Source organism: Stigmatopora argus, chromosome 22, assembly GCF_051989625.1.
Source record: "Stigmatopora argus isolate UIUO_Sarg chromosome 22, RoL_Sarg_1.0, whole genome shotgun sequence".
Taxonomy (NCBI): Eukaryota; Metazoa; Chordata; class Actinopteri; order Syngnathiformes; family Syngnathidae; genus Stigmatopora; species Stigmatopora argus.
Window position 1 is genome coordinate 3,502,501 of NC_135408.1, and position 14,428 is coordinate 3,516,928.

The window sequence follows — 14,428 nt, forward strand, 5'->3', positions numbered from 1 at the left end:
TATGTATATATACATATATGTATATATATACACATATATATATATCCGAGGATGCATAAATATGTTTTTTTTTCTTCCAATTTATACAAAGTGGGCTGTGACTGATCTGAAAATGATTTTTGATTTTTTTTTTTAACAAACTGTCTGTGGCAGCCACATTTGTGAGCCGTTCCACTAAAAGCAGACACCTACTCAGAAAAAAAGGATTTTAGATTACTTTGTTGGGCTTTTGACAAGCTTTCTAGATATAAAATATTTTATATTTATTCTTGCGAAAAAGAAAAAGGAGGCCAGGGATACGATACTATGATTTTCGTTTTTTTTCAATGCAAAGGGCCGATTTGAGTCTTTTGAAATACGACCATGAGCATGGTGGTATCCTCAAGAAGCCTAATGAAGGTCATTCAGGGCATGAAATGAAGGTGAAATAGAGCATGTGTGCATGAGAGTATGTGGAAAAGTTGTCAAAGCTGTTAAGGTTCTATGATTCGTTTCTATCCTGCTGAGGGTTTTTAAAATGCACAGTTGAAGTGCACTTAGAGAGAGTAGCAGACTCAATGTCAGCAAACTCCAATCACAATGCTAATTGATGATAATGCACTACTCTTTCTAACCGCAGCAGAAGTACTCGAAATGGCATTCACTCTTGGAAAACATGTTAGCCCTTACAAAATGTTGACTTTGAGAAGTTGCGTTGTAGTTCTCGTGCACACCACAGAGTATAGATGCGAAAAAGCAATTCTGGGGACAGCGTTAATGGTAACCAAAGTGGCGGAAAAATTCATTGGCACTTTTTTCCCCAACTCATTCCAGCCATGGAAACACAAGAGTAGTATACACAATGGAGTCATAAATGATGCCAATGTTGCCCAAAAAAACCCTTTAACTTTTAAATAGCCAATTATGGCTAGTAAAGTTGTGCCGGAAATAATTTGACCTCCTTCCCTGCTCTTTGTTTCTTCTTCATTACAAAAACAATAAATACCTAGTTTCCATGGTTTCATGGAAACATCTAGTTTGTTAATGAGAGGAAATGAGGTGGTCTCCCTCATCCTGCTAGGTGGCGCTCTGCTGCATTCATGCCACAGTCCTCCAAGCATTTTCTGCATATTTCATGCTCGAGTGGACTGACCCACTCACGTCACAACCATTCATTTCCCCTTCGCAACAATAATTCATTCATATTACATGGGCATATAGTTTTACATCAGCTGTAGACTGACTTTACATCCCACTGTTTATTTTTCCGCGTGTGTGTGTGAGAGAGAGAGCTGTATTTGAGTATTCTACCAAAGTCATTAAGGGATCTGTGTGACAAGTTAAAAAATGGATCCTTTGTTCTTATCTTTGCAAATGTATACCTTTGCAGGTTCAAAAGAGCCTACTTGTAGTTGATGTGACTTGCATGACTTGCATAACCATTTTTTTCATTGCTCTTTGGTCCATAAATGGTTGCAGCTCGCTAATTCTGACTCAATACAAATAACCACGAGGAAGACGGGTTGACACACTCATTACTCGCATGATTTGTTTGGTATTATTTTTAGACCTCATGCACAGAAAAGGTTATAGTATAGTTAAAAAAAATGTAACCATGAAATTTCCTGTTTTGATATTGTAATATTATTTGTTCTATACTACGTGGTAGTGACAATACACTTGTTAGTAACTATTGTTATCAGAGCTGCTATGATTAATGGATTATATTTGAGTAGTTGGATTTAAGAAAAAGATTCAAATTCAATTTTGCTGCTTTGCATAATTATTTAATTAGAGTGGTGTTTTAATGGTTTGTTTTCAAAGTGTTGTACTTGGTTTTATTGATTTGGAAGAATAATCTGCCCTCTGGTGGTGAGTATGACATAAGCATTGCCTACTGACTGACGGATTTTGAATTATTCCCTCAGGGGTCGCCACAGCGAAACAGTCGATCCGCAAGGCAGATTTGAGAATAGGTTAAAGTCAGTTCAGAAATGTAAATCATTTATTTAAGTTTTTCATTCGTGTATTCATACAGAAAGTGAAATGGGAAATTTTGATATATATATATATATATATATATATATATATATATATATATATATATATATATATATATATATATATATATATATATATATATATATATATATATATATATATATATATATATATATATATATATATATATTCGATTTACACATTGTATGGTCTGTATTGTTTACCGTACTAAATAAGGCCCACATTAGGTGGCGTTTGAAGATGGACTCATATTTTATTTCGTACTGACCTTCAATGCTCTTTTGAAAGTGCATTATTGGCACCAATGGTCAAAATAAATGTTTTCTTATTGTTTGCTATTTATGTAATTAAATGTTTGTTATCCGATCACTCGATTAATTGAGCTAATTGATCGATAGATTAATCGATTATATGAATAATCGATAGCTGAAACTCCATCTACATGTGTTGCATGAATTTTCAGTGTTTGGCAAAAGTGCTTTGTGATAAAAACCAGATAATCTGCAATTGTACTCACGGAATTTGAGTTTCTGCTACCAAATCAATGCAAAAAGCCTTTAAAAATGTTTAAATTGGGTCACCCGCAACTCAGGGCACCACTGTAGTATTCTTTATTTGGCCCATCTTGGAGACGTGATAAAATCAACACATTTAACTGAATTCCAGAAGGAGATGCTAATACGCTTTCAGTGTGACTGTCACTAAGTGCTACTCAGGTTAATGAGGCAACCTGTGGGGATCAGCAAACATGAGAAAACAGCAGTAATGACAGGTGCCATCTGCTAGGTGTGAATTGTGTCACATCTGTACTCCTGCTCCACAACGTCTGTGTTGCAAAGGCTACTGTATTCGAACTTTGATTACTGTCACCATGCTGTAAAAGCACCCGGTGCAGACTGTGCACTGCTGATAAAACAACAATGCGATAAACTAGAATCAGTCTCAATGCAATGTGTTTACATGGCCACGTGCCGGATCGATGATGGCGCTCCCCACTTCGTGCCGGATATCCAATTGGCGAGAATAATCCAAGAGGTCCGCGTGCTGCATGAGAGGCTCAGATTGTACGCTTGGTTTCATTTTGAAAACACCATCCGTGAAAAGCAAACTGGGTGAAGAAAGGATGGAAGCGGTATTATCATCGTGATTGAAAACGATCTTTTGGAACCCCGTCCCTATTATTGGATTACAGCACACTATACGTGCACACAAATGGAATTGTTTTCAGTATTCGGTTAATAAAAGTCAACGCACTTCAATCCAGAAAGAAGAAGCTGTTTTTTATGTTTTCATACCTTATGACTCAGACCTGCTGTTGTTGTGCTCTGCAGGGTTTTTGTCTATCTGGCCACACAAAAAGCTTTTTAAAGCTTCCTGGAGAGGCATAGGTCATTCTGGGAGGAACTTTGAGGAGGACATTTTAGTAATGCACAGCTTGAAGGCCCGCTATCACCTTAGGCGGTACTATACTGGATTCAATAGATTGGTCTTCACTGAGGCACAACCCGTAGATTTTTTGGGGGAGGGGGGAATGAACCAAAAATGGGTACCCCATCCTATTTTGCTCTTGGCCAGGAAGCCAGTGTTAGAGTTGCTTGGTTTTATGCTTTTTTCCCTCTGGTGTCCTGTCAGAGTGATTGCCCATGTTGTTCAGCTGTCGTTTCTCCGCCCCTGGTGTATTCCCTGCTTGCTCCCTCGTGTGTTTCCCAGGTGTTCCTAATTGTCTCATCAACCCATATCAGTCTATTTAAACCCCACTGATTGTTATGTCATTAGTCGCATCGTCTGATTTTGTTTGTCTAGGCCATGTTTCCACGTTACCTCGATCCATGTTCCATGTGCCTCGTTTCTCGCTTTCCCGTGTCTCCCCTTGTCAGGTTTGGTTGTGATTTGATTTCTAAGTCTTTCTTATTTTATAAGATCCTGTTTAAGTTATTAAAGTTTTGCTTTGGGCACCACCTCCCTCGCCCTTGCCTGCTTCCCTGTGATTGGGTCCTATTCCCCCTCTTGCCATAGACATAACAGCCAGCCTCAGGTAGTTATTTTTTTGATCCATTTAATTTCATTGCTGTGGTGGCCAGCTTTTTATTCTTTAAATGAGAAAAATTGTTTAACAGGTATTGAGTACATAACCATGGCTGATACGTGTCGTATAGGAAATTGGTCCCACACGAACACTGCAGAAATAAGCCTCTAGATTTTTTTTTCCATCCGACCGAGTACTGAATTGAGTGGTTTGAGCACATAGAAGGAAGTAGAGCAGATACTAAGTAGCATATTCTGTTGTTTGGATCAATAACATTTGACTGAAGGCTGCTTTGACCAAGTGGCAAATAATGTGTTGCCAAAGAAAGGTTACTAACAAAGTATCCAAAAAATCCAGCAGTAAAAAATACTTTTTTCAAATGAAAAATTATTCATTTTTCCTTTTCCCTTCACTATGCTTATATTTCGACTCATCGCACGATAAAGACAATAAGTCTCCACTACTATTTCCCATTGACTCATATACCCTCTGCCGATATATTTGACTTTCGATTACACCATTGGTTTCAACTATACAGAGGGAGAGAATTGCATAGTCACGGGTCATTAATTAAGCAAACAGCAATAACCGAATGAATGAAATAAGTGCATACTTGTGAGTATTACTAACAAGGCTGCATAGGAAACCAAAACCTGAACAGTGAGCTAGGGTAGAGTATTGAGCTTTGTGTCGTCTCCATATCTTTACGTGTCTCAACGAATGACGCAGGCAATAAGACCTCCTGAGATGTTCATCACATCACAGGACCACCTGAAACGATCATGGAGGGCTTTTGATTTGTGCACTGAATTGCAGCCTCAGTGTGAGTTCTTCTTTATTTCATGGTGACTTCCTATCAGGATAACTATTGAACACGTTCAGGTTAAATATAAGAAGGTGTGATTAATCGGGTCTCCTGGACAACATTTGGGATCCTTATGGACATCCAGGGAAACCCTAAAGTGCAACGAGAGGCAAACTGTTACATCAATCATTATTGTAAAATTTTGATAGTTATGGATTTGTGAGTTTTGATAATTTATTGAATACTGTTTGACAAGATTCTATCATTTAATATGTGATAGTGGGACTTTGAAAAACTAGCTCATGCCAGCAGTGGCATGGTTTTTTTTTGTACACATTCTCGTAACTGAAGTGCTGAGGGGGCTGAGCTTAATGCACATGTAGACAACCTGCACAATATATTCCACAATGCTTGACGGCGACCTCAATGTCACCTTTTTGCATATAAAGTATCCCCCCTGCATAAAAATAAAGAATGACTACAATTTCCACACAATATGACCAGATTAAAATGCATTCACAGCTTGTTCAAGAGCTTTTCAAAGGATCAAGTGGTTTTCGGACCCCTGACCCCAACCCTATCGTAGCCTTTGGGAAAGCCATTTCAGAGGAAAACAGTATTTTCCCTCTTGCCCTTTCCCTGGTGGAAATTAAATTGAACGAGAAGGATTAAGCCCGTTCAATATTTACTCATTGTTCTGCTATGTGGTCATCACCGAGGACAGTCACGTCTCGGACGTCTTTTATGACGGCAAGATGCCAATGCAAGCTTTTGCTGTTGCGAGATTTAGGAAAGAAGGAGTGATTCATTAGGCTAGCTGTTTGTGGAGCAAATCCTCCAATAAACAAAAGGAATATGAAGGAGAAAAGTGGGGAAGGTATCAGCTGAGTACACGCCTATGAAAATCTGGCCGAGTCATGATTGTCTTTGACTGATAATTGTGCAGTGTGTTGTGGTTCAAATACACCACGTTCTCACAAAGCATTAAAAAGAAGCAGAATACCATCAATTTGTTGTTTGTGTGCATTGTAATCAGTGCGGAACCAAAAACCAATCTGGGTTGAGTATTAGGCGCAATCAGAATGATAACAATGCAGCAAATTGATCGACATCTTTGAGATAAGGTGTTAAGTTTCCAAGAATTATTTTCTTGCCAAACACATCAAGATTGCTTTTGCATCTTTTTAAAATTTGAAATATAACTGAATGCGTGTATTATAGTATTCAATCAATTGATGTCCATGAATTGAATCATGGGAGTCTACCAGTAAAGATGGAATCATTGGGCTCATATAATTGGTGACTTTTGAGCTTTACTCATTCACTGCCATTGACGGCAATAAACCTCCAACCCTTTCGAACTGGCAGGGGTCCACTCATTTTGAATGGATTGTTATTTGGAGGTCAAAAGCCCACCCACGCCCCTGAAAACCAGAGCCTCTCCACCTGTAGCACACTCACCTGTACTTCATACTAGTGTGCCGCCCGATAGCCTCCTTCATGTGCGCGTGACCCTGAGGGGTCTGCCGCGACCCGGGTCCCTCCCTGGCCTTGACTGACCCTTGGGACGTGTAGTTGCCATTGCGCTCCTGGCCGCTCCCTCCTCCTCCGCCGCCTCCGGCGCCCGCTCCTCCTCCGCCGCCGCCTCCTCCTCCGCCGCCTCCTCCTACTCCTCCGCCGCTGCCCCCAGGAGGTGGAGCAGTGCGAAGGCCACAAAGTCGGTCCTCGCTGCGACTCTTGAGGTTGTGCTCGGTGCAGGCGAAGGACACCTGCATCCTGACCCTGCTTTCCCGGAGGCGACTTCGGGAGTGGAACCTTCGACTTCGCTAACGTCCAATTGAATCAGTGGCGCCGCTCGTGCCTGGGTTAAAGATTTTGCCTGAGAGTTCCGGGGGGAGGGAGTGTAGCCAAATGTCCAGCCTCTAACACGAGACATGCAGAGGTGCCTGTCTGCTGAGGCAAAGCTGTCGGAAGAGTGGCTGACTTTTCGAACACTCAACCAACATCAGGGCGGTGGTCCGCTTCAGAATCAAAAACACACCAGGATGCGTGCGTGTAGATTTTGCAGGATGCTCTTTAGGGAGACCCCAAGCATGAGCTCCAAACATGAACGTCTCCTCTTCAGCTAAGCTGAGTCGTTCCCGCCTTGAGCCTGAGAGCTCGCCGGCGTGCTGCAGCGACGACGCACACATCCTCACGCTCGGCATCGAAAGGCGGCATTTTCCCCAAAATCTTCTCGTTTGTCGCAAGGTGGGAAAACACTAGCGTATGTTCGAGGGGTGGGGGATCAGTACATGGCCACGCATGAGTACAAAAAGCAGACGATGGAGGGAAGCCACATCAAATGTATTTGATTACCTCCTTCAGCGTGTGGAGCGGCGGACATGCTGGCAGCAGCCGTAAACGCTGTGCGCGGGTCTCCCGCTTGGTCCCCTGGCACGGAATTGCACGGAGAAAAATGCACTTGGCATGGCGGTGGCGCGAATCAGCCGCAAAAGCCCACAGTCAGCGTCATCCCGTCATCATTCCTTTCAAATGGATATCCCCCCACCCCTGCTCCTCGCTTTTTCCAGAAGGTCCCCTAATTGTTGACGGCACACCGCGCAACCGCTCTCTCCCTTCTCCTTCTCTCCCTCTCTCTCATTCATCACACGGGTGAACAAATGTCCTCGCATGATGCGTGTGCGGCTTATGCAATGTTATGCCTCTTGGCCGAATTGGGAATAAATGAAGCCGCATCACGACTGGTGAACATTTTGTTCCAATATGCGCAGACAACTCTGCAGATTATCTCCTCTAGCACCACACCCATTTATCCGAATGAGCAGCCATCGCTATTCTACTGCAATATCTTCAGGTACATCATATTCGCAATGATGATGGTGAAGAAAACTGCGCAGGACTACAGCGGCAACACCTGCAACTAAAAATGCGCATGTTCATCGTTTTCTGCCAGAAAGCTTGCTTTGGAGCTCTCTGCAGATTGCATGGAACTTCTGGTAACTTTACACTGAAATGGAATACAATCTAGCTTCCAGAAGTTTGGGTGCCATTAATGCTGATAGAAGGCCAGTCCAATGTCAATAAAACGGAACGATTCACTGCCAGTTGCGTCATTCAGTCGGTTTTCTAATACAATTGCGATTTAATCATGTTTCCCTGGCATCTGCCAACAGATGCTTTTGACTTAAATTGGAATAAAGAATGCGGAGAATTCTCTCAACGTCGCGCTTAAAATCAGTTAATTTGTGTAGTTGAAAAGCTGGCTGCATGGTTCCAAATATATATATATATATATAAAATGATTACTGGTACTGGATTTATTTTATCCAAATATGCTGTATTTATTGTAGTGCAGAAAATGGCCAAGGTAATGCTGGCACCTCGCGAAACGAATTTCTGATATTAGTTTATCTCCTGTATTGATCATCCCTGCTCAAATTTTCTTTACTCGTGATCTACTTTTCAAGCAGCCAACCTCAATTCATTCATTCTTACAACTTATGTTGATGTACGTATGTTGCATAACCACATATGTATAATTCAACTTTAGTCGTATTGCGCTGTGCATTTTAATAAACCCGCGCAAAAGAGAGACAGTGTGTTGCTGCTCTAAAAATACTCGTATTCGCTCGGCACCGAGGTGGGAGACGATATGAGACGGCCCCTGTCCGCATTGAAGCATATAATTGCAGCACACATTTGAAGTGTCCATGATTAATGTATCAGTTAATGAGTAACTGTCATAGCTTGTTTATGTTAGGGAAGGCTATCGGCTCCAGACATAAATAGTTGTTTTTGGTAGAGAGTCTGATGTGCTCATTAAAGAGCCAAATTGGTCCCTTCAAAAAATAATAATAATTAATAAACCAATTGACTGGCCAAAATGTTGCACTCATGCAATCTACCAAATGTACCTTGACAATCAACTGGAAGATCGCGATCGAAGTATTGAGCACCCCTGCTGTAGTGTATTAGCCAGCTTATGTATTGTTTTATTTAACCTTTAGTCTTTTGAGGCATCAGGTCTGCGAGGAATGGTGTTTTAGGTACTACATTGTAAAATTACATATGACAATCTGACAATAAAATTGAAATTGAACTTGGAGGTAGCCATAAATAGTCATACACAAGTTTAAAAATAAAATATGAACACTGTTATTTCATTCATCTATTATGGATCACCACCAATTTTGTGTTATGTTCATTTTAAGTAAAAAAAGAAACAAATAAAGAGAACAGATTGGCCTTATATCCCAAAATAGCTTAACTGAGCACTTGAAAGAGCGCCTGTCCAAACATGTGTCGCTGACTCCCAGTATGTCCAAATCCTATCCCCCACACCCCACCCTGGGTGATGCTGACCCTGCTGAGCTTGTCAAAGAAAGATTGACATTAGAACATCAGTGGGAATCCAGGTTTCCACACCAGCCATCTTCAAAAAGTGTCAAGATTATTTTCATTCAGCTTTGGAAATTCCATCAAATGTCTGATGATTCCTTTTGGGTTGGAGCTGCATTAAGTCTTCAACCTTACATTATGACCCCCACCATTAGTCATACTAGCTCAACCCCATCGGCTGCAGCATTATAGCCACACGCAAATAATTTTTCCACTTCAAATGCTTGTGAATTAAAAAATATGACGTGCGTGTGGGTATTAAAAGCCCTGACACAAATTGTTCTAGGAATCCAGGGGTCACTTATCCCCCGAAAAAGGCCGAGCGCCCAGTCACAGTTATTTTTCCTTAGCGAGCCATCATATTTCACAGATTGTAATGAATTTGAGGCTATTTCTTTCTCTAGCAATCTCTTATCCTAAACACATACTACTTCTTACAATCAGTTAGTTCCCGTGGCGATGGTGACGTCTAGTGGTCAAGATGAAATCAGTTATTTCTGTCTTCTTTATGGTATTCAAATAATTTCATATAATACTTAAATAAATTGAAGCAAATTCCTAATCTTTCAAAACTATAAATGTGTTTTCTCTGCCTAAGATGTACTCTTTTCTATTGATGCATTTACATAAAAAGTTAACACATTTTTTACTTCTTCCTAATCACTTTTAACATATGAACTGGACTCAAAAACCAGCTTCCCCCTTTTAAAACTTTTTATTTTACTTTCCAGTATGGTATTCTTTATGATATGTAACCTAAATAAAGAAGACATACCTCCAAAGTAAAAATTCTGAACACAACTCCTGAAATTACCTTAAAAATGCAGATTAAATGTTTAGAATTAAACCGAATGCATTCATAGGCACACTTTTACACAAATTCAGAACCCTCAAATTTTGTATCAGAAATAGAAAAATCTTTAGTTTTGAAACAATGCTAAAGAAAGCAAAATGATTCAAAGCCGTAAGCATTCGGGCACAGTTTAATAACGCTGTATGTCCAAGTAGCAGTTTGGAATAGCAATGTTTTTACTTCCAATTCGATTTTTTTCACGATATATTTTGCGGACACTGATCTAAAGCTGATCCGATACCTATATTTTCAGACCAGTAAAAAAAACAAAAAAAAAAAAACAATGTAACCAGTAAACGACAAATGATCTTATTTTCATGAAAGTGAGTCCTGCTGCTACTGCTTCAAGAAATACTCTGTTTACAAATATATGACCGAATTCTCTGTTACTATCGTTAGTTTATAAAGAGAAGTTGTCTCACTCAGTGGACATATTTGCCCCATGCTTTGATTTACAGCACCCAAAAAAACCTGACTCTTTTGAAATCAGGCATCTGAGTAAATCTAATAATACTGCACAATACTCCAAAAAACGGCTATATCATGCGCCAATACTGAGTATCGGATCCGAACATTACAAGTTCATACCTGTCAACCTCTGCCGATAACTGCCCTTATAAATGATTATGATTCCCCTTACAAACCCCCAAAAAACCTTACAAACACCGTACGAGTCGTACGGTGTTTGTAAGGTTTTTTGGGGGTTTGTAAGGGGAATCATAATCATTTATAAGGGCAGTTATCCTGTCAACCTCTGCCGATAACTGCCCTTATAAATGATTATGATTCCCCTTACAAACCCCCAAAAAACCTTACAAACACCGTACGAGTCGTACGGTGTTTGTAAGGTTTTTTGGGGGTTTGTAAGGGGAATCATAATCATTTATAAGGGCAGTTATCGGCAGAGGTTGACAGGTATGATATTGGTTGTGTTTTTGGTGGGAAAGGTAAATGGACATTCTCACCTGTACGACATGGCTGAGCGCTCCGCTTCACAGTCAGCCAGCGAGAGGCCACATTCTCTAAGGTAGAGCTCCAATCTCCGGCGCTCCACCAGTCTGTGCGCTGCCACCAGGATCTGCGACGCCAGGGCCTCGGATTCACTCTTCGGGTCCGGGCTGGTCCTGCTGCTCCGACTTCCGCCCGCTTTGGCTACGATACTCCCTGAGGAGGAAGACGCTTTGGGCTTCTTACTGATGCCGTAGAGGTCTTCCACTGAGTACTTTCCCCCTTTTCCTCCTCCCGTGCCCCCGCGGCTGGCAAACATTGTTATCCTGAAGAAAAAATGCTGGAACAAATCAGTCTTTGGCTTAATTGCGTCAGCTTTTGGCAAAAGCAGACGGCGAGTTTGAACCGAAGCAAGGCGCTGCCGTCTTGACAAAGATTTGTGAAGATTGGAGGACGGCGGGAATCAAAATGTCTTCCGAGAAGTACTTAAAGGCCCTGCGAGACATCAAAAAGTGGCGGATTGCTTCTCGGCGACGGCCGAGACGAAAATAAAACAAAGTACACACCTGTCAGCGGAAAACAATGGATGCCACTGATGTGAGGCGCTTCTTTGAATAAAAAACGAATCGAAATAAAAGCAATCTGCATCTTTCCCTCTTGATCTCCCAAAGGAAGCACGCGGGGGGATTTGTGCTCAAGCCCCGCCAGCTTACATTTGTTGAGATTACCGCACAAATGAAGTAGCTCTTCCCTTGCTGCCATCGTGTAATCTGGAAGAGGCCAAATTGATGCAGCTCAGCATCCTGACCTTCACCTTTGGAAGCAATTTTGCCAAATTTGGAGAGTTAACGGGCCGCCAATGTCCAAAAACATTGTTTGAGGAGACCATTACTTGTGAGTCGAACTCAGTGCAATTTACTAATAAGGTGGTTTCTTAAGAGCACACAATTTATGGAGTTATTGCAATGCGAGATGCAATTTCGCTCCATTTTTTGCTTTGACTTACGAGCTCAAACATGACATATGACCAATATTCCATCTAATTTTTTGTTTGTCTGGGCAGAAAGACAACCTCCCTGAGCACACTGAGTACTGGTATGAGCAACATCATCATTGCTCGCTATGGGCACACACCAGTATCACACCTCCCACAAGCAGGTGCATGTCTACTACACATAAATGATTTAGTAATAATAAAATGTAATGATTAATATCTATGAATGGGCCTCACAGCTAAAAAAAAGAGAAAATTGGGATTTTATTTTGTGCGCCCTATATGATTTGCTGTGCGCAGAGAAGACGAGAGTAGTGCGCAATTGCGTACGCGCGCAGCTTAGAGGGAACATTGCATATGACCTACTCCTTTGACAAAACCAGTGCTTTAGCTCTTTAGAAAAGAGGCCCAAGGTTGTTTGATGTTACTAGGATGACTATCAAATTTAACGTAAAATAGAATGAATAAGGGCGTTCCATTGTAATCAGATTAACGTTTTGATGAGATTGCACTCTTTTCATGTGGAAAAGAGAAGTGACAAATAAGATTGTCTAACAACAGGTAAGAAAATTCGAGTTAGTCACTGATTTTTTTCCTTTTACATAATGATGAAAACAGACACCATGCACGTCCTTATTCAACTCTATTATACTAGTTAATAAGAAAATCAATTTCCCAATTATTTTATGATAATTACCAAAAGCATATTAAATATATATACATATATTCTTAAATGCATTTAAAAATGGGCAACATTATTGCAATAAATCTTATGTTTCCGACCCTTACTTTGAATTGTCTGTAGGTATCAATTTCACATGTCAATGTGGACATGTGGTGTATTGAAAATTGCTGAACTACACACAGTGTAGTTTGATCTGATTAATTTAACAACAGGAAAGGTCTTCATAATAGTTGTATTTTCCCCTACTCTCACTTAAAAATATTTAGCAATTCTAGTATTTCCTGTTCTGGTCAAAGGTCAAATAGAAAAGATGTAAGAAAATGGGCGCAAGCTTCCACGGGGAGGAATGCATGAAGAAATTCCACTAGTTGAGAAAAGTCAAAATCATTGACAATGTGAGAATCCACTCATGCACGTGTTTTATCTTGGGATTGTGTTCACTTAGCATCGCACTTGCGTCTAGGCCACATCTGCGTCCAGCTCTCTCTGCAGTGCAGTGGCTTTTGAAAGCGCAGATCATCTGGGATTAAGCCGATATAAGCGCTCTTGCGGTCGTACAAGCAGCTGGGGAGGAAGGGGGTGGGGGGTGACAGGGTCGATCTTGATCTTCTTAGGTAGATATCGCAACCAACGGTGCCCTTGCATGACGGCGTCCTCACAAGTGGTGAGATTAGTGGTGGATCAAGTCAACATTATTCTGCTCAAATAAATGCAGTATGTTTGGGCTGGATGTTTTGTAACAATGCATGGCGCTTCGGCTTAGTACGCTTCACTCTTGTTTTGAGTCATCTGTTATGCAACTGCAACAAAAAGTAAATATATCAAAGCTTCCATCTTGCACCCACGATGTAGTACTCTTTTTACCACATTGTGTGTGTTGCCATAAATCGAAAGACATGAAGATGAGTCCACTTTTTAGCTTAAATTAAATAATGGTTGTGTCCTATGATTTCCCTGTGACCAATCCGGGGTGTTAAGTGAGGACAGTAGTTACAAATAAAAGAGGAAGGATTTCAAGTTGGCCTTTGCAATATAATTCTGTATAATATTGTATTGTTTCTTATTGGATCATCTATTGCAAGAGTGTCAGACTCGGGTTGGTTCGCGGGCCGCTTTAACGTCAACTTGATTTCATGTGGGCCGGACCATTTTAGATATAATATTTAGATATTTTTTTTTAATAAATGGATTAAAAGAACTGGATTAAAACTCCTGAATATTCAGTTTTTTAGAGACCTAAAACAATATTTATTTTAGCTTTTTTAAAATAGATTTTTAGATTTTACAAAATGATTTTTGAACTAAAAACACAGAAAAAATGATTAAAAAATTACAATTATTGATTTAAAAGGGGGAAAAATCAGGAAATTTAATATACATCTATACTCTTCATTTTAGTTTGATCCTAAAACAGAAACTCGGCACTCATGATTTACTTTCCCGGGCCACACAAAATGATGCGGCGGGCCAGATTTGGCCCCCGGGCCGCCAATTTGACACAGGTGATATATATATATATATATATATATATATATATATATTTATAATATATAATATTTTATATAAATATATATATGGGCCTGCAGTACAGTATGTAAACACTAAGAGCTTGTTGTTTCAGAAAATCTAGAAAAAAAATTAATAATTCATGAGGTGTAGGGAACCTCTGGCCTGCAAGCACATTCTGCTCATGATGCAATTGATAAAACCTCAGA

At 40.4% G+C, this 14,428-nt stretch overlaps 1 protein-coding gene across 5 annotated transcripts in view; it reads right to left on the reverse strand.

Annotated features, from left to right (window-relative positions):
* LOC144067757 (voltage-gated potassium channel subunit beta-3) overlaps positions 1–11,744 on the reverse strand; it is a 28,186-nt gene extending 16,442 nt beyond the window's left edge. The window contains exons 1-2 of one of the 5 annotated variants that reach the window (XM_077591675.1): positions 11,601–11,734; positions 11,052–11,529 (exon numbers count right to left, since the gene is read on the reverse strand). In XM_077591675.1, coding sequence (XP_077447801.1) covers positions 11,052–11,353 — 302 coding nt within the window. In that variant the 5' untranslated portion in view covers positions 11,354–11,529; positions 11,601–11,734. Of the gene's footprint in view, positions 1–6,293; positions 7,680–11,051 lie in introns of those variants that run through there. The other 4 variants (XM_077591672.1, XM_077591674.1, XM_077591671.1 and 1 more) reach the window with 4 other exon arrangements.
* Between the last annotated feature and the right edge of the window lie 2,684 nt (positions 11,745–14,428).